Raw genomic sequence first — 19,863 nt, 5'->3', positions numbered from 1 at the left:
TAAAATTCTGTGACACACCTGTGGTGCCAATATGATGACTGCACCCTTAGATGAATTCATTGAGAGGTGTAATTTTTAAAATGGGGTCACTTATGGGAGGGTTCTACTGTTCTGGCACCTCAGTGGCTCTTTCAGTATGACATGGCACCCTCAAACCATTCTAGCAAAATCTTAACTCTAATATGGCGCTTCTTCCCTTCTGAGCTTTGCACTGCACCTCAGAAGTAGGTTTTGACCACATATGGGGTATTGACTTACTCAGAAGAAATTGCAAAACAAATTGTAGCATTCATTTTCTTCTATTATCCCTTTTGAAAATTAAAAACTTGGGGCCAAAGCAACATTTTAGTGGAACAAGTGGTAATTTTTCATTGACTGAGCCCAATGTTATACAATTCTGTGAATCTCCTGAGGCTTGAAAATGCTCACTACACCCCTAGATGAATTCCTCAAGAGGAGTAGTTTCCAAAATGGTGTCGTTTGTGGTGGTTTATGCTGTTTTGGCATGGCAGGAGATCTTCAAATGTGACATGACATTCTCAATCTATTCCAGCCGAAATTGAGTGTTATGAACTGCTACAAACACTAAGGAAAGATAGGAAAACTGTCCCTACAATAGGACTAAGCTGAATCCCTACGATGCAGCGGGGGACCTGTTCCTTGTGAACAGACCCGCCTAAGTCCTCGGCTAGTCTGAACGCAGACCTGTAGATATAAAGGAGGGGTCCCTACAAGAACTAAGGACTGGGATATAGTTGGACACCTCCTAGCAGAAATTGTAGCTGAGCAAAGACAAAACAAACAAACAGAAGAACTAGTGGTCAAAAGACCAAGCAAACTACAGAGTAAGGTACAAGGCACCTGGCTAGCTTAAGAGTAAATGTAACACTGAAGTCCAGCAAGGCCAGGAGGGCGGAGCTGGATTATATAGGCAAAAGGTCATGTGACCAGCAAAATAGAAAAAACTAACAGGAGGGTTCTAACAGTACACCCTCTTCTATGAGGATCCTCCGGATCCTCCAGGCCCAGGTCTATCAGGAAACCTCCTGTGAAACGCTCCGACAAGTCTAGGAGCAGAGACATCATCCGCCCTTACCCAGGAGTTATCCTCGGGACCGAAACCTTTCCAAGCGACGAGATACTGCAATCTCCCTCTATGCCATCTAGAATTAAGAATGCGAGAAATTTCATATTCACCCGGAGGAACAGAGACAGTGGCGTCCCTATCAGAAACATCAGCTTTTTTCAATAAGGAAACATGAAACACCGGATTAATCTTCCAGGAGGTAGGAACCTCCAACCTAACAGCAGATTGGTTAACTACCTGAAGCACCTTAAACGGACCTACAAACTTCGGGCCCAATTTCTTAGAAGGAATCCTCAACCGTAGATTCCTAGAGGACAACCAAACCATGTCACCAACAGTAAACAAAACCTCTTGACGTTTCCTGTCAAAGTACCTCTTGGATTTTTTGTTAGCCTCTTGAAGGTTACGACGTACATCAGTCCAAACTCTCTCCAAATCACCGGAAAAATTCTCCTCCTCCGGCACAACCGATACCAATTTGGAGAATGACCCAAACGACGGATGTCTCCCAGTACAACAAAAAAAGGAGAACACCCAGCAGAAGAGGATGTATGGTTGTTAAGAGCAAATTCAGCCAGTGGCAGAAACTCAGACCACCCCTCTTGATTGTCAGCCACAAAACAACGCAAAAACTTTTCAACATCCTGGTTCTTTCTTTCTGTCTGTCCATTAGACTCAGGATGATAACCAGACGAAAATGACAAATGGACTCCCAACCTGTCACAAAAGGCACGCCAAAAACGAGCCACGAACTGAGGTCCCCTATCGGAAACAATGTCGGTAGGAGCGCCATGGAGCCTGACAATTTCTTTAACAAAAGCCTTAGTGAGTGTCTTGGCGCAGGGCAGTTTGATGAAGGGAACCAAGTGACACATCTTGCTAAAACGGTCCACGACCACCCAGATAACAGTGAAACCCTCAGAGGCAGGAAGGTCAGTAATAAAATCCATAGCAAGATGTGTCCAAAGAGCACTAGGAACCTCCAGAGGGCAAAGCAACCCCGCAGCAGGAGCATGTGAAGACTTAGATCTAGCACACACAGTACATTGACGCACCCACTTAATGACTTCCTTCTGCCACCCATGCCACCAAAAACTGCGACCTACAAGTCTCTTAGTCTCCGAAATTCCTGGATGACCTGCCAACCGAGACTCATGACACTCCACAAACAAATCTGTCCTAAAGTTCCTAGGCACAAACAACCTCTCATGGGGAGTGTTAGATGGGGCATCCTCCTGGGCTTTCAGAATCCCATCTTCCAAAACGGAGTCCAATGCTGCTATCACAACACCTTCCTGTAAAATGCTCTCCTCCTCCTCGGTACCAACCATGGGAGAAAAACTGCGAGATAAAGCATCAGCTTTTACATTCTTGGTACCCGGGATCTAAGCAACAGAAAAATTAAACCGCGAAAAAAAAGTGCCCACCTAGCTTGACGGGCATTCAAGCGCTTGGCAGCATCCAGATAGATCAGATTCTTATGATCAGTAAAAACCTGAATGGGAAATTTAGCACCTTCCAAGAGATGACGCCAATGTTCAAATGCGAGTTTAATCGCCAGCAATTCCCGATTACCGACATCGTAATTAAGTTCGGTCTCAGAAATTTTTTTTTAAAAAAAGCACAGGGATGTACTCCATCCTTGTTTTCCTGAGAAAAAACAGCACCGACCCCCACCGAAGAAGCATCAACCTCGACCAAAAAAGGCTTGGTCTCATCAGGCTGCATAAGGATGGGGGCAGAACTGAACCTCTCCTTGAGATACACAAAAGCTTCAATGGCCTCAGTAGTCCACTGGACAGTATTCGCACCTTTCCTGGTGAGATCGGTCAGCGGCTTAACAATTATAGAAAAATTCTTAATGAATTTTCTGTAATAATTGGCGAAACCCAAAAATCTCTGTATTGGTTTCAAACCAATAGGCCTAGGCCATTTCTGCACTGCCTGAACCTTCACCGGGTCCATCTCAAAGCCCTCACTGGAGATAATGTAGCCCAAAAAACTAAATCTCTGCACAGCGAACTTACATTTCTCCAGCTTAGCAAAAAGTGAATTGTCGCTTAACAACTGCAATACCTCACGTACGCTCTGCCAATGAGATTCCAGATCCGGCGCAAAAATCAAAATGTCATCCAAATACACCACCACAGTCTTACCGATCAACGGTCTTAGGATGTCATTAATAAGGTTCTGAAAAAACGCTGGTGCGTTGGTAAGACCAAAGGGCATAACCAGATTCTCAAAATGACCCACTGGAGTGTTAAAAGCAGTTTTCCACTCATCACCTTCCTTCATACGTAACAAATTGTATGCGCCCCAGAGATCAATCTTAGAGAACCACTTGGCCCCCACTAACTGGTTGAACAAGTCAGGAATTAATGGCAGTGGGTAGGAATTGCGTACTGTAATTTTATTAATTTCGCGAAAGTCCAGACATGGACGTAAACCGCCGTCCTTTTTTTTTACAAAAAAAAATCCAACAGCCACAGGTGACTTAGAAGGTCTTATGTGACCGGCGGCCAAGCTTGTCTGTATGTATTCCTCCAAGGCCTTTCTCTCAGGGATAGTAAGATTAAATAAGCGACTCTTGGGAAGAGTTGCTCCAGGGACAAACTCAATAGTACAATCATAGTCCCTGTGAGGAGGCAAAACTTGCGACTCCTCCTCAGAAAAAACCTTCCAAAAATCCTGAATAGGTACAGGTAATTCCCCTCTTTCCACAGCAGCAATGCGACCGTTACAACATCTATCATAACACTTAGGACTCCAAGTCTTAATTTCATTGGTAGACCAGTCCAGTACAGGATTGTGCAATTTTAACCAAGGTAGCCCCAAAACCACTGGAGCAGGCAAATTATTTAATACCGCCAAATCCAAATTCTCTTGGTGGATACCATTAATGGTGAGGGGAAATTCAAAAACCTTGTGAGTAATACCTTTCAAGGAAGAGCCATCAACAGCAACCACAGAAATAGGAGATGACAAAAGTTTGGATTCTAATTTAAATTTTTCCAAAAAACTCTCATCAATCACATTGAGTGTAGAACCACAATCCACAAATACCCGAAATTCAATCAACTCCTCCTGGAATGAGGTACTTCCAGAAAGAAATACTCCTTTTGAGTTTAAACACGCTGTGCTGGCGTAACTGACCTCTTTTTTTTTTCTTTGTTCAAACGAAGCACACAGTTCTTAATAAAGTGGTCAGATTTACCGCAATAAAAGCACAATCCTTTAGCAAACCTGCGGTCTTTTTCCTGAGAGTGGGGTGACATCGCCCCAATCTCCATCGGTTCTCCACCCTCCGAATAGACCCTCTGAAAACTAGGAGCTGCCATAGCAGTAGATTTCTCTTCATTACTCCTAGCACGCAGTCCCCTGTCCACACGTAAAGCTAATTGCATTGTCTCCTGCAAGGTTCCAGGTTTTGGGAAGGCAATCAGCAGATCCTTAACCCTTTCACCTAGACCATCAAGAAACAAACATTTTAATGCTGAGTCATTCCATTCCACTTCAGCCGACCATCTTCTGAAGTATGTACAATAATTTTCCACATCACCTGATCCCTGCTTCAAACGTCTTAATTCAGTTTCAGCTGATGAGACTCGATCAGGATCATCATACAACAACCCCATAGCAGAAAAAAAATCTTCCACAGATCTAAAACACGGATCATTAGGTTGTAGAGAAAAGGCCCATCCCTGTGGTTCTTTGCGCAAAAGTGACATTATAAACCCAATGCGCTGTGATTCATTCCCCGAGGATCTGGGTCTTAAACGAAAATATAATAAACAAGTGTTTTTAAAGGAAAAAAAATCTTGCCGTTTACCATAAAAAAAATCTGGAAGTCCTACCTTCGGTTCGACAAAATGCGCTCCAGGACAGCTACTCACGTGTTGCTGGAGCTCGGCCACCTCCAAAGACAGTCCCTGCAGGCGTTGAGCCAACTCCTGAACCGACACCATGCTCAAATCAGGATTTCTTTCCTTAGAGTGTTTTATTTTTGGGCTGGACTTACTGTTATAAACTGCTACAAATACTAAGGAAAGATAGGAAAACTGTCCCTACAATAGGACTAAGCTGAATCCCTACGATGCATCCTTGTGAACAGACCTGCCTAAGTCCTCAGCTAGTCTGAACGCAGACCTATAGATATAAGGGAGGGGTCCCTACAAGAACTAAGGACTGGGATATAGTTGGACACCTCCTAGCAGAAATTGTAGCAGAGCAAAGACAAAACAAACAAACAGAAGAACTAGTGGTCAAAAGACCAAGCAAACTACAGAGTAAGGTACAAGGCACCTGGCTAGCTTAAGAGTAAATGTAACACTGAAGTCCAGCAAGGCCAGGAGGGCGGAGCTGGATTATATAGGCAAAAGGTCATGTGACCAGCAAAATAGAAAAAACTAACAGGAGGGTTCTAACATTGAGCTCCAGAATTCAGTTGGCACTCCTTCCCTTCAAAGCACTGCCATGTACCCAAACAGTGGTTTTCCACCACATATGGGGTATTAGCGTACTCAGGAGAAATTGCACAACAAATTGTATGGTCCATTTTCCTCTGTTACCCTTGTGAAAATGAAAAATGTGGGGCTAAAGCAACATTTTTGCGGGAAAAATGCTTTTTTTCATTTTCACAGCTCAACGTTATAAAATTCTGTGATGCACCTGTGGGTTCAAGGTACTCATCATAACTCGAAATAAATTTCTTGAGTGGTCTAGTGTCACGCAAGGTGTGGGAAAGACTAGTGCAACACAAAGGGAAGAGGGAAAGGGAGCCCAGACTTTAGGGAAAGGGGTGTGTGGAGACCTCCTAGGCTGATCTAATATCACCCACTAATGTCCCTGTATTGGCTCTTCACCAATCGCCGCACGCAAACTTCACCCTGTCTTTCCCTGGCGTTGGGCCCTAGCTAGGGAAGGGAGCGCTAGTCGATCCCCACTGACCACTAAAGACAACAAGAGGGAACAAATAAGGGAAGATAGCTTAGCTTTTAGTCAACTTCAGAGAGATGAACACCCGTCTTCATAGCTCCAGAGAGGAAGAAGTAATGCACGTGCTCCGAGCCTTCACAAAGAGTAATGTGAGTATCGCCGGCACCTCCCTCCAGCAGACAGCAGGTATTTATACACCCCGGCCAGGGTGTTAATTAGCCAGAGTTAGGTAGTCGCTGGGTCCTAGAGAGACAGCCTCTAAGAAGGTGTCCGCAATGCCAAACACACAGATCTCCTGCAAACAACTGCAGGGCGACTGTCACCTCTGACACACCCGTGCCATCTAGTTTCCAAAATTATGTCACTTGTGAGGGGTGTGCTCTGTTTAGGCACAATCAGGAGCTCTGCAAACAGGACATGGCGTCCTCTCTCGATTCCAGACAATTTTGCGTTCCAAAAGTCAAATGGTGCTCCTTCCCTTCCGAGCCCTGCCATGCACCCAAACAGTAGTTTTTCACCCCTTATGGGGTATCGGCATATTCAGGAGAAATTACACAACCTATTTTGGGATCCATTTTCTCCTGTTACCCTTGTAAAAATGCTAAATTTTGGGCTAAAGCAACATTTTTGTGGGAAAAAATTAAATTTTAATTTTTTTCTTCCACATTGCTTTAATTCCTGTGAAACACCCTAAGGTTTAATAAACTTCTTGAATGTGGTTTTGATTACTTTGAGGGGTGCAGTTTTTAAAATAGTGTCATTTTACTACAAGGTATATTTAGGGCCGCTATTGTGCTGAAAGTTGAAATTCTTCATCTTCAGCTTTTTAGCAGAGACCTGAAAGTTTTGTTACAACATGACTGATATTTGAAACAGTTAATAATTTCCTCCACCTTGACTAAAGCTGCCAAAAACAGACCAAAAATCTAAATTCTGCCTCTACCATGGTTCACTGTGGGTATGATGTCCTTTGGATAATGCACAGTGTTGGCTTTGCTCCAAACATACCTTTTGAAAATATGGACAAAAACTTCAACCTTGGTCTTATCAGACCAAAACATGTCTTCCCATATGCTTTTTGCAGACTTGATGTAGGTTTTGGCAAAACATAGCCAGGACTGGATATTTTTCCTTGTTCGAAAAGGCTTCCGTCTTGCCACCCTACCATACAGGCAAGACAGATGAAGAATACCAGTGATTGTTATTACTACAGTACACAATCAGTACACAGCTTCTGTGTTGGCTCACTAGTCACCCCCTATAAAAAAAAACATGCTATTTAGTTTTCTTAGCTTTTATTATCCAGAAAATTAACTTTAATCCTTGCACAGATATGGGTGATCGGTACACATTTGGCACGGGAAAAACTCAGTGCACCATTTCGATCCTCCCCTTTTGTTGATTGACAGCACCATCTGAACTGAAAACTCAGCCATGCATGCAAATACTGACCATACAGGAACGTAGCGCACACATTGTCAGTGAAGGAGCCAAGCAGGTGCACACACATCTGTCTTTTCTATGAGTGCACCTGCTCGGCCCCTGCCTTGAGAGTTTTGGTCACGCCAAGGATGAACATACAGTGGGTACGGAGAGTATTCAGACCCCTTTAAATTTTTCACTCTTTGTTTCATTGCAGCCATTTGGTAAATTCTAAAAAGTTAATTTTTTTCTCATTAACGTACACTTTAATGAGAGCCAGAGCCCTGACCTAAACCCCTTGAGCATCTCTGGAGAGACCTGAAAATGACTGTCCACCAATGTTCACCATCCAACCTGACGGAACTGGAGAGGATCTGCAAGGAAGAATGGCAGAGGATCCCCAAATCCAGGTGTGAAAAGCTTGTTGCATCATTCCCAAGAAGATTCATGGCTGTACTAGCTCAAAAGGGTGCTTCTACTCAATACTGAGCAAAGGGTCTGAATACTTATGACCATGTGATATTTCAGTTTGTCTTTTTTAATAAATTTGCAAAAATTTTTACATTTCTGTTTTTTTTCAGTCAAGATGGGGTGCAGAGTGTACTTTAATGAGAAAAAAAATTAACTTTTTAGAATTTACCAAATGGCTGCAATGAAACAAAGAGTGAAAAATTTAAAGGGGTCTGAATACTTTCCGTACCCTCTGTAGCACCAATATTTGCATAAGAATGCAAGTTAACTCCTTTAGTGAACACAGTAAAAAAAAATCGAAGCAAAAAATGGTGCTTTATCATCATACCGCTGAACAAAAAGTGGAATAAAACGCGATCAAGAAGACGAATGTAAATAAAAATGGTAGCGCTGAAAACGTCATCTTGTCCCGCAAAAATCCAGCCAAGGAGTCGGGGAGAATGACTCTCTCCAGCGAGCGAGTCGCGGAACAGTTCTGAGCTCTTGTCACTCACTGAGTGCAGCTCCGGGGGCCCGCTCGATGGAGCGAGTCATTCATCCAGGCTCCTCTGCGTGAGCGGTCAGGTGGATTACAGCGGGGGATCGCAGCGCAAGCTGGGGACAATGATGAGGGCAGCGTTCAGCACCCAGCGGTTGGGAACAGCGCTAACTGTACACTGATCCAAAGCGCCGGTACGGGTCACACTGATGACACACGGATGTTACATGTGTGTCATCAGTGTGGGACTTTTGCAGGCTGTGTAGCTAAAAAAAAAATGGACATGTCAACGTGTTTTGCCCACGGGCACACGGTTCGCGGAAACACACTGACATGTGCACAGACCCATTCATTTGAATGGGTCTGCGTGTGTACAGTATGTGTCTCCGGTATGTGTGGAAACTGTCACCACACGTACCGGACACACTGACGTGTGAAAGAGGCCTAACTCTGCTGCTTCATTAAAGTGAATGGTTCCCTCAGGGGTTCATCTGAATTATGTAGGAGCTGTGTATATGGAGTCTGCATATTATTCTAGGAAAATCTGCGTTCCAGGAAGCAGATAGCGCTCGGTCCCTTATGAGTCTCACCGTATGGCTAAGCAGCACTGTACAACCACATATGGGGTATTTCTACATTCAGCAAAAATTGTGTGACAAATTTTGGTGACATTTTTACCCATTTCTCAGTGTGAAAATGTAAAATGTGGGCTAAAACTAAGCTTTGTTGGTAAAAATGTAATTCTTCTTACTTCACCGCTCAATGGTATAAAATTCTGTGAGGCACATGTGGTGTCAACAGGTCACTGCACCCTTAGATGAATTCATTGAGAGGTGTAGTTTGTAAAATGGGGTCTCTTATGGGGGGGTCTGCTGTTCTGGCACCTTTGGGGCTCTGCCAATGTGACATGGCACCGTCAAACCAGCCCAGCAAAATATGAACTCCAATATGGCGCTTCTTCCCTTCTGAGCTTTGCACTGCCTGCTCAGGAGAAATTGCACAACAACATTTGAGGTCCAATTTCTCCTGTTATCCTTGTGAAAATAAAAAATTGGGGCTAAAAGATCATTTTTGTGGAAAAAAAGTGATTTTTTATTTTTATTTTCACGGCTCTACGTTAAAAAATTTTGTGAAACACTTGGGGGTTCAAAGTGCTCACTAAACATCTAGATAAGTTCCTTAAGGGGTCTAATTTCCAAAATGGGATCACTTGTGGTGGGTTTCCACTGTTTAGGCACATCAGGGGCTCTCCAAACGACACACACCGTCCGCTAATTATTCAAGCAAACTTTACATTCAAAAAGTTAAATGGCGCTCCTTCCCTTCCGAACCCTGCCGTGCGCCCAAACAGTGGTTTTCCGCCACATATGAGGTATAGGCTTGCTCAGGAGAAATTTCACAGCAAATGGTGTGGTGCAATTTCTCCTTTTAACCTTTTGAAAATGCAAAATTGGGGGCTGAAAAACATTTTTGTTGGAAGAATGTGAAAATTTTATTTTTACAGCTCAATGTTATAAACTTCCGTACGCACAAACAGTGGTTTTCCCCTACATATGGGGTATCAGCATGCTCAGGAGAAATTGCACAACAAATTTTGAGGTCCATTTTTTCCTGTTACTCTTGGGAAAATAAAAAAATTTGGGTCTATAGTAACACTTTTGTGAAAAAAAGTTAAATGTTCATTGTTTTCGTCCACATTCCAAAAATTCCTGTGAAGCTCCTGAAGGGTTAATAAACGTATTGAATGTGGTTTTGAGCACCTTGAGGGGTGCATTTTTTAGAATGGTATCACTTTTGGGTATTTTCTGTCATAAAGGCCCCTCAAAGTCACTTCAAATGTAATATGGTCCGTAAAAAAATTTTTTTTTTACATTTTGTTTTAAAATGAGAAATCGCTGGTCAAATTTTAACCGTTATAACTTCCTAACAAAAAAAATGTTTCCAAAATTGTTCTGATGTAAAGTAGACATGTGGGCAATGTTATTTATTAACTATTTTGTGTGACATATCGCTCTGATTTAAGGGTATGAAAATTCAAAGTTTGAAAATTGTAAAATTTTTGCCAAATTTCCAATTTTTTCAGAAAAAACGCAAGTTATATAGAACAAATTTTACCACTATCATGAAGTACAATATGTCACGAAAAAACAGTCTCAGAATCAGTGGGACCCGTTGAAGCGGTCCAGAGTTATTACCTCATAAAGTGAAAGTGGTCAGAATTGTAAAAATTGGCCTGGTCATTAACGTGCAAACAACCTTCTGGGTGAAGGGGTTAATTTTACCATAAATAAAATGTTCATTTTTATTACTTTGTAGAGAATCCTTTGCAGGCAATGACTGCGTGAAGTCTGGAAGCCATAGATGTCACCAAATGCTGGGTTTCCTCCATTGTGATAGTTTGCCAGGCCTTTACTGCAGCTGAATTCAGTTGCTTGTTTGTGGGTCTTTCTGCCTTATGTTTTGTCTTAAGCATGTAAAATGCTGCTCAATGGGGTTGAGATCTGCTGATTGATTCGGCAATTGCAGAATATTCCACTTTCTTGCCTTGAAAAGCTCCTGGGGTGCTTTTGCAGTATGTTTTGGGTCATTGTCCATCTGTACTGTGAAGCGGCGTCCAATCAAACTTTCTCTGTTTTGCTGAATCTGAGAAGTATAGCCTTGTACACATCAGAATTCATGCGGTTGCTTCTGTCTTCAGTCTGATCATCATTAAACACCAGTGACCCGGTGCCATTGGAAGCCATGCACGCCCATGCCATCACACTGCCTCCACCATGTTTTACAGAGGATATGCTGTGCTTTGGATCATGAGCCGTTCTATGCTTTCTCCCTACTTTCTTCTTCCAATCATTCTGGTACGGATTGATCTTAGTTTCATCTGTCCAAAGAATGCTTTTCCAGAACTAGGCTGGCTTCTTTAAATATTTTTTGCAAACTCTAATCTGGCCTTTCTATTTACAAGGCTGGTAGGCTGGTTAATGGTTTGCACCTTGTAGTGATCCCTCTGTATTTGTTGTCATGAAGTCTTCTCTTTATGTTAGACTTAGATACTGAAACACCTACTTCCTAATATTTCTGTTATCTCTCTGATAGATTTCTTCCTTTTTTCAACCTAATGATGGTCTGTTTCTCTTCCATTGAGAGCTCCTTTGACTGCATGTTGTTCGTTCTGAGCAACAGCTTTCAAATGCAAATGCAACACCTAGAATCAGCTGCAGACTCCAGGCCTTTTACTGCCTGCTTAATTGAAAATGGATTAACGAGGGAATAGCCTATGCAGCCCATTAAAGGACTTTTGTGATAATTGTCCAATTACTTTTGGTCCCTTTTAGAAAGATGAAGCTACAAAAAGATGTAATTACTTACTCCAATTAGGATGTGAATACACTCGAATTAAAGCAGAGTCTGCATTTTAAGCCCTTATTGATTATATAACAGTATCTTGAATATATTTTGGTAAGCATCTAAAACGCCAAGGCTTGTGTCACTGGCCACATATTTCTGGACCAAACTGTAGGTGAAGAGTTTTCAGAGACAGATTGCACAACACATACTGATGCCCCTTCTATTTTCTTATCGCGCAAAGATAAATATGTCACAGTCTCCATATTATTTATACACCCCTACAGCTATGTTCACACCACTGTTGGAACAGATGCAGCACAGCATCCAGATTTACGTCATGAATGGAAGCCAAAACGTATATGTAATTAGAAGGCTAGAGAGAAAAAATAAAAGATAGTATCAACCCTTTGTTTTTTAGCTAAGATATATTTTGGCAAGATAAGGAATTGTTTAATAATTTTTCAGATTATTTTTTAATGAAGAATAAAAGTTAACAAAAAGCAATTGCATAAATAGATTGCATAAGTGTTCTTTTTAACAAAGGCTGCACACACTGGCCCGGCTGGTACTGGAAAGTGATAAGTACGAAGATGTTTAAAATTAGCAACTCCTGGTGATAAATCTGACCCAGTTTTAGTATATATCCTTTCAAATCTAATCTGTAAATCCTTACTCTCTGCAGGCAAGCATTAGCATGTCACACAGTTCATTTAGTTGTTCTAAAAATGGCTCTTTGGCTGAGCATGATGTTACATATGTCATTGGTTGTTATTGTGGACATGCTTACGTAAGACTATTGATTTCAGCGAGATAATGGACATTGACAGTGGATGCAGGACTATACATTATGGGATTCTTTTAGGTCTTAATCAATTTTAGGAGCGCCATAAAGTATTTCAGATGCATGTAAAGGACATATAATTGAAATTTGCAGTGTATATCCATATCGATTAAAATGCTGCGCGCACCTTTGATTGCCTTTATATACATTTTCTTTTTAGCTTTTATTTCTTCCATTAACACTTTTGCTTCAATATTTTTTTTTTTACTTCTAGTATTAAGTGATGTCCATAGCAATGGTAGTGACACTGTAAAACAATGGAAAACATTATACATCTGGAGTAAATATTTCTCTATTTAAGGCCTCATTCAGATGTCCGTGATTTTTCTCCTACATCAAAACTAAAGCTATTTGGATCAGAGTTTCATCAGCCTTTGGTCAATGTCATTTTTTTTTATACGATTAAATCACTGATTGAAAAAACTAATAGGAGAACCTTTGAAATGTATTTATCTATTGCAGTGTTAGGCCGCTTTCACACGTTCAGCATTTGGTCAGTATTTTACATCAGTATTTGTAAGCCGAAATCAAGAGCAAAACAATCAGAGGAAAAGTATAATAGAAACTCGTCACCACTTCTGTATTTATCGTCCACTCCTGGTTTTAGCTTACAAATACTGAGGTCAAATACTGACCAAATACTGAACGTGGCCTAAATCACAGACAGCACACAGAGTGACACGGATGGCAGTGATTTTCATGGACCCATAGACTTGTATGGATAATTTTCATCCATGATTTGATCACAAATGGACATGTCTTCATGATTTTCTGAGAACCACAAGGTCCACAAAAAATCAAGAACATGTGAACTACCCCATAAAGTATGGCCACTTGTTCTATCCGTGTAAAACATGAATAGAACACATCTCGCATCAAGCACCAGGACATTTGCTTTCCAGAAAGTGTCCAGTCACTTCTCCAGCATGCTTTTCCTCTACGTCTCACTTGTGTTCTCTGATCTGATGGAGTTGTCTTTTACTGTTGCAAATGACAGCAGTATTTGGCTTGTACTATATAGAGAAACAGTGAACCATGGACCTCTATGGTCTCTGTCAAAGTGCACCAGTGGATACCATAGATTAGACATTTTTTATGATCTATTGTCAATTAGCTTCAACTTACCGTCTGGTATCTGGATGGTACACTTACTGTCATTCTAACACCTATGGACTGTATAGTCAATGTTCCACTGGAATCTGAATGCTGTTCAATGGCTACCTTGTTTCCTTTTTAATCAGAAAAATATTTTTGTCACCAGATTTTGCTGTGTAATCTGAGAGCATGATGTAGGGGAAAAGAGCATGATTCCAGTGACTAATCACTTACTAAGCTGTGTTTTGGTGTTTCAATACAATTAGTATTTTATCAGCAGGAGATTACCACTACAGGACAAGCTGCCTCGTGCCTCCTGGTCCAACCCCAATACCAGTACTGGTTAGCAGCTCTCTATCACTATGCATTGTACTTAGAAAGCTGTGCTGTGGGCCAGGGTTATACAAAGCTCAACATCTGAGCTCTGCTAGATCTGCAGCAGAGAAAACTGTGATTATATTGTAAAAGTAATACATTGCTGTAATCAGAGTCTCTGTCCCTAACTCATGCTACTGTCAGATTACACAGCAGAAGCCTGTTGGGAGATTCCCTTTAAGTTTTGGGAATACAATATAAAGGTAAATGCCACCAACCCAACTACATCACCCCCTCCAGTACACAATATTTATATATAGTCAGTACATTTTTTTCATTAAGAAGACAGTAAGTACCCACAGATTTTGCAGTAAGCAAACAATGAAGTGCTATATCCAGAGAAAGGCAATGTCTATTAAAAGGGAACACCGTGGGTAAGGTACAACATAGGAATTAAAGTTTGACCATGATGAGATCTCCATTTAGACCACGTTTTATCATGTTCTGACATTGCCTTCCTGACAACTTTGCTTCTGATTGTGAACACCATAAAGTGGACGATAACTATATTTACACTTTTTATGTGACCCATAAGTCCTTTATAACATCAATTTGTGATTTTGTGTAATAGACTACTGTTACGTAGCCACATAGGCATCCTGTCATCGGAGCAACTAACTTGCAGATAGTCTGCTGGAATTGACACTAACAAGTTTTCCAATTATCATCAAAGAGGCCTTCTTGGATTCATCAGAAAGAGTTGTCCGTACAAATCACTTTCCTGCTCTCCATGATTGTACAATGGATATCAGAGAACATTTGTAAGAGATTGAATATTGGTACAGTATGTGGCTAATATAATATTAAGAAAAAAAACTGTCAAAGCCGTTATAAACGGTCAGTTTAGCTCTTGCAATGCACCATTAAGTAACACTGTCATTGATAGGAATTATTCTCTACAGCAGGAGTATATGACATATTAAAGCTAGCATAGTTATTGAATTTCTCTATATTTTACATGTATAGATATTGATTTATTGGAAAACAATATATAAGCTGTATTGCTGAGCTGGTATCCTTCAATGTATTTGATGTATTTGATATGATCGTTTCTCCCACAGGAATTCTCGTGCATCAGATAAAACCTCCACCTTTATGCTGTCCTGGGGCTGAAGTGCTGGGTAATTCAATCTGTGCAATCATTTCATTAGACTCAAGTACCATGACTTCAGTATGCGATAGGCTTAATGGACACCTTCTTCCAAGAGCTCTCAGACGGTTTATATGGATGGATAAACTTCTAAGGTCCAAAAAGAATTTCAAAGAAGGAGATATAAAGTAAGCTTCAAATAATAAGATTGTATGGCATTCATTTCATCACATATTGTCAGAGTAATTCCAGCGTTGTCAATGGTGAAGCTGCACAAAGGTTGAGTTTTTACTTGCATAAGCGTGACACTAAGAAATTATTATAATTTATACATACAGTCTGATCATGCTCTTCAGATAGGAAATCAATCTCTTAAAACCTTAAAAACCCAAACATCGTAATTTAGGTATAGCAGATGAAGATCCTTGCCAGATATTGTATGGAATGGTCCCTTGGTAAGGCAAAAATAGACATCTGTCATAAAAAGAGACACTTTCACTTGATCCCAAGTGGTTTCATGTAAAAACAATAGAACCCATTCAGAGATCAATTTCCCTATAACTTTTTGAAACAAAATTCAGAAGCAACTGACTGTATAAATGAATGTCTGACTGTCCATGCCTATGTAGAGGAGAGTGACAAGTGATATTGCCACCACAAAAAAAATCTAATTATAAATGATAAATAGGTAAATGTGTCTAGTTACTTAAAGGGGGATCTGTCAGCCGGTTTTCTCCCCTGAAACTCTTTATATGAATATGTACTATCCATTCCTCCATTATTGAGAAATCAGTGGTTGAATTGATATGCAAAAGAGCTATTTGTAAATCTGAAGCCTCTGTCACTCCAGCTCTATTTCCTACCCAGCACCAGCTCCTTCTGATTGACTGACAACACCTTTGTATGAAATCAAACAGAATACAAGCTGTCAGGAGGAGGCGGCACTGTGAAGAAAATAGAGCTGGAGTGACAGAGGCGCCAATTTTACAAATAGTTCATCAGCCTGATTTGCATATCAATTAAAATGCTGATTTCTTTGTAATGTTTATGACCCACCTATATAGGTCAGAAACACATGCTGACCCATGTTCCATTTTTGTAATTTTTTTGAATGGCTGCATGTAACATCATACTTATAAATTTTAGTTGACATACTTACTTTTAAAGGGACTAGTCTTACATGGCAAACTTAGGGCAAGTGGGATCATGATATTTTCTGCTCTAATTAAAATCAGCTTTGAACAGATGGGAGGAGTCCACAGCCAAGATGGCAACAGTCACCACACCAACATGTACAATGAAATAAATGAAATAGATCAGCACTCAGAAAAATCAGATATTTCTACAGGTGCAAGTTGCTGGCACTGAAATGCAATAGCATTGAATACAACAGTAATCAGTAAGTGCGCTGAGGTATCTGCAGACAGTAAGTAGATGAATTTTGCAATATTCTTATATAGACTATACTTATACAATTGAGGTTCATATTGCACTTTTTGATCAAATTGTGTGAGTCCATCTGCCAAAAATGAAACCCTGCATTAGTACCTCTCTATGGCTTATGCATATAAAATTAACTCAGGGTGAGTATGATGCATCCATACTTTCATTTTGTTAGGACCTGCTGATTTATTTCCTTTGTTGCCTTGTTCTTACAGGGGTGGTTCCTGCCTTCATCTTTACAATCCACTCCTTCCAACTGTCCAATCCTACTTTCCTTTAGTTAAAAGGGAGGTCTGAAACTAAAATGTCAATTTAATGTCGTAATCTAATCTTTTTTCGAATATACTTTAACTAAAAAATGACGTCACTTGTGAAGAGGGAGCTGGTCTCTGCTAGCTCGTTCTCTTCTTGCAATGCGCAATGACAGTGCGCTCTGTTGCCGGCCCGTCTGATGGATGCTCAGTAGAGCAGGGACTAGCCCAGCCCCTGTAATGGACGTCACTGATGATGTTTTGTTTCAGGCTGGAGGCAGAGGATTCGGCAGTGCCCCCTGATTACGGCTCATTTGAGTGTCCCAAAATGCACTGGGATTCTGAAACAAAGCATCATTACACAGGAAGTAGTAGAAAAATAACATCAGTTAGAGTAGTGGGGGAAAAATAGAAATTTTTTAATTAAAGTAAAAAATTAGATTATAACATTAGATATAGGATTAAAATATATTTTAGTTTCGGATCAACTCTTTAATTTTGGAAGCCCAGGAAAGGTAACTGTTAGTGTAGGATCTGGTATCTCTGTGCACCTTTAACATAAGTTTGACCTGGTCAGGCTCATAAGGCTATGTGCGCACTATCAGTATTTGCTTGCAGAAAGGTTCTGCACCTCTTGGCAACAAAAACGCTGTGGAAATTCCTCAGCGTTTTTGCCATGCATTTTTTCCAATGCATTGTATTGGAAAAACGCAGGCAAAAACTCACAAAGAATGGACATGCTGCTTCTTTTAATGCACATGAAATTCTGTCAGGAAAATTCCTGATCGTGTGCACAGAACTTGCAAAATCTCATAGAAAAGTCTGGATTAAGGTATGCAATGTGTTTTTATGGAGCACAGTGGCCTCCATAATCCTTAAATGGAAGAAGTTTGGGACCACCAGAAGTCTAGACCGTCCAGCCAAACTGAGCAATCGTGGGAGAAGAGCCTTGGGGAGAGCGGTAAAGAAGAGCCCCAAGATCACTGTGGCTAAGTTCCAGAGATGCAGTAGGGAGATGGGAGAAAGTTCCACAAAGTCAACTATCACTGCAGCCCTCCACCAGTCGGGCCTTTATGGCAGAGCGGCCCAACGGAAGCCTCTCCTCAGTGCAAGACATATGAAAGCCCGCATAGAGTTTGCTCAAAAACACATGAAGGACTCCCAGACTATGAGAAATTAGATTCTCTGGTCTGATGAGACGAAGATAGAACTTTTTGGTGATAATTCTAAGCGGTATGTGTGGAGAAACCCAGGCACTGCTCATCACCTGCCCAATACAATCCCAACAGTGAAACATCGTAGTGGCAGCATCATGCTATGGGGGTGTTTTTCAGCTGCAGGGACAGGACGACTGGTTGCAATTGAAGGAAACATGAATGCTGCCAAGAACAGAGATGTCCTGGATGAAAACCTCTTCCAGAGTGCTCTGCACCTCAGACTTGGCCGAAGGTTCACCTTCCAACAAGACAATGACCCTAAGCGCACAGCTAAAATATCAAAGGAGTGGCTTCAGAACAACTCTATGACCATTCTTGACTGGCCCGGCCAGAGCCCTGACCTAAACCCAATTGAGCATCTCTGGAGAGACCTGAAAATGGCTGTCCACCAACGTTCACCATCCAACCAGATGGAACTGGAGAGAATCTGCAAGGAAGAATGGCAGAGGATCCCCAAATCCAGGTGTGAAAAGCTTGTTGCATCATTCCCAAGAAGACTCATGGCTGTACTAGCTCAAAAGGGTGCTTCTACTCAATACTGAGCAAAGGGTCTGGATACTTATGACCATGTGATATTTCAGTTTTTCTTTTTTAATAAATTTGCAAAAATTTCTACATTTCTGTTTTTTTTTCAGTCAAGATGGAGTGCAGAGTGTACTTTAATGAGAAAAAAATGAACTTTTTAGAATTTACCTTATGGCTGCAATGAAACAAAGAGTAAAAAATTTAAAGGGGTCTGAATACTTTCCGTACCCACTGTATATTTGCGGATTTGCTGCGGATGTTTGCTGCGGATGTGACTGACCCAATTCAAGTCAATGAGTCAAATACGCCGCAAAAATGCTGCAATTACGCACAAACAATGGTACCCGGGCCGGCCGAGGAAGACTACTCCGCCCATCATCCGATCGCCGCTCCCGCTGATAATAGCGAGAGGAGGCGCGGCTTAGGGGAGAAGTAGTCTCCTCAGCCGTCGTCTGTGCCCAGTGTTTAAATAAAAAAGGAAAGATCTATATTAAAATAAAAACACCTTTCATTCTCACCTGTCCGTCGTCCTCCCGATGTCCCCCGGAAGCCGACAATACACTGACGGAAGCACGCTTGCTCCCGGAAGTGTACATCGCTGTGCTGCAGGGACTGAGTTCACCTGAGTTCATCAGCTGGAGATTAGCTGAGAGCTCCGGGACTTCACTTTACGGCACCGGAGCTGCATGGGAATATTCCCATGCAAAACTGATGCAGTAAATGAGGTCACCGGGGCTGATCAGCTGATCTTCAGCTGATGACCTCAGGCGAACTCAGCCCCAGCAGCTCAGCACTATACACTGACAGGAGTGATTACACTCCTGTCAGTGTATAGAGCTGTCTTCTAAAGCAGTCACATTAGTGATTGATGTGGCTGCTGTAGAAGTGACCCGGATCACCGTGGGACATTGGGTTTACGTCATGACGGCGGACAGACGAGGGATATGGTTGCTTTTTATTTTTGCTTTTTTACAGGAGACTAAGGATTCGGGGCTTGGGCGTTAGGTATAGTGTATACAGTGTTTTTTATTTTTAAATAAATTATTAAAACCGAGTGTAATTTTATTTAAAAAAAAAAAAAAATTATTATGGTCGTTCGTGTCTTTCTTGAAAAAGTGTCAAAAACCTTTACTATGGGCTTAGTAATGGGGGCGTCTTATAGATGCCCTCCATTACTAACCTGGGCTTCATGTCAGCCGCCAACACAAGGGTGACATGAACCCCAACCCCATTACCCCACTCGCCACCGCTACATGACAGTGGGAAGAGTCGAGGCTAAGCGCCAGAT

General features: G+C 41.4%; 1 protein-coding gene across 3 annotated transcripts in view; it reads left to right on the top strand.

The window, feature by feature from the left end:
• Window positions 1-19,863, top strand: part of LOC141215153 (uncharacterized) — a 446,656-nt gene that overhangs the window by 104,072 nt on the left and 322,721 nt on the right. For all 3 annotated transcript variants that reach the window (XM_073665502.1, XM_073665499.1, XM_073665501.1), the window contains exon 7: window positions 15,111-15,327. In XM_073665502.1, coding sequence (XP_073521603.1) covers window positions 15,111-15,327 — 217 coding nt within the window. The remainder of the gene's footprint in view (window positions 1-15,110; window positions 15,328-19,863) is intronic.

This window comes from Phyllobates terribilis, unplaced genomic scaffold (assembly GCF_046119375.1).
Source record: "Phyllobates terribilis strain yellow unplaced genomic scaffold, ASM4611937v1 Scaffold_2__4_contigs__length_985480577, whole genome shotgun sequence".
Lineage (NCBI taxonomy): Eukaryota > Metazoa > Chordata > Amphibia > Anura > Dendrobatidae > Phyllobates > Phyllobates terribilis.
Note: the sequence above shows the minus strand (reverse complement) of the source record. Positions and strands in the feature narration are given on the sequence as shown.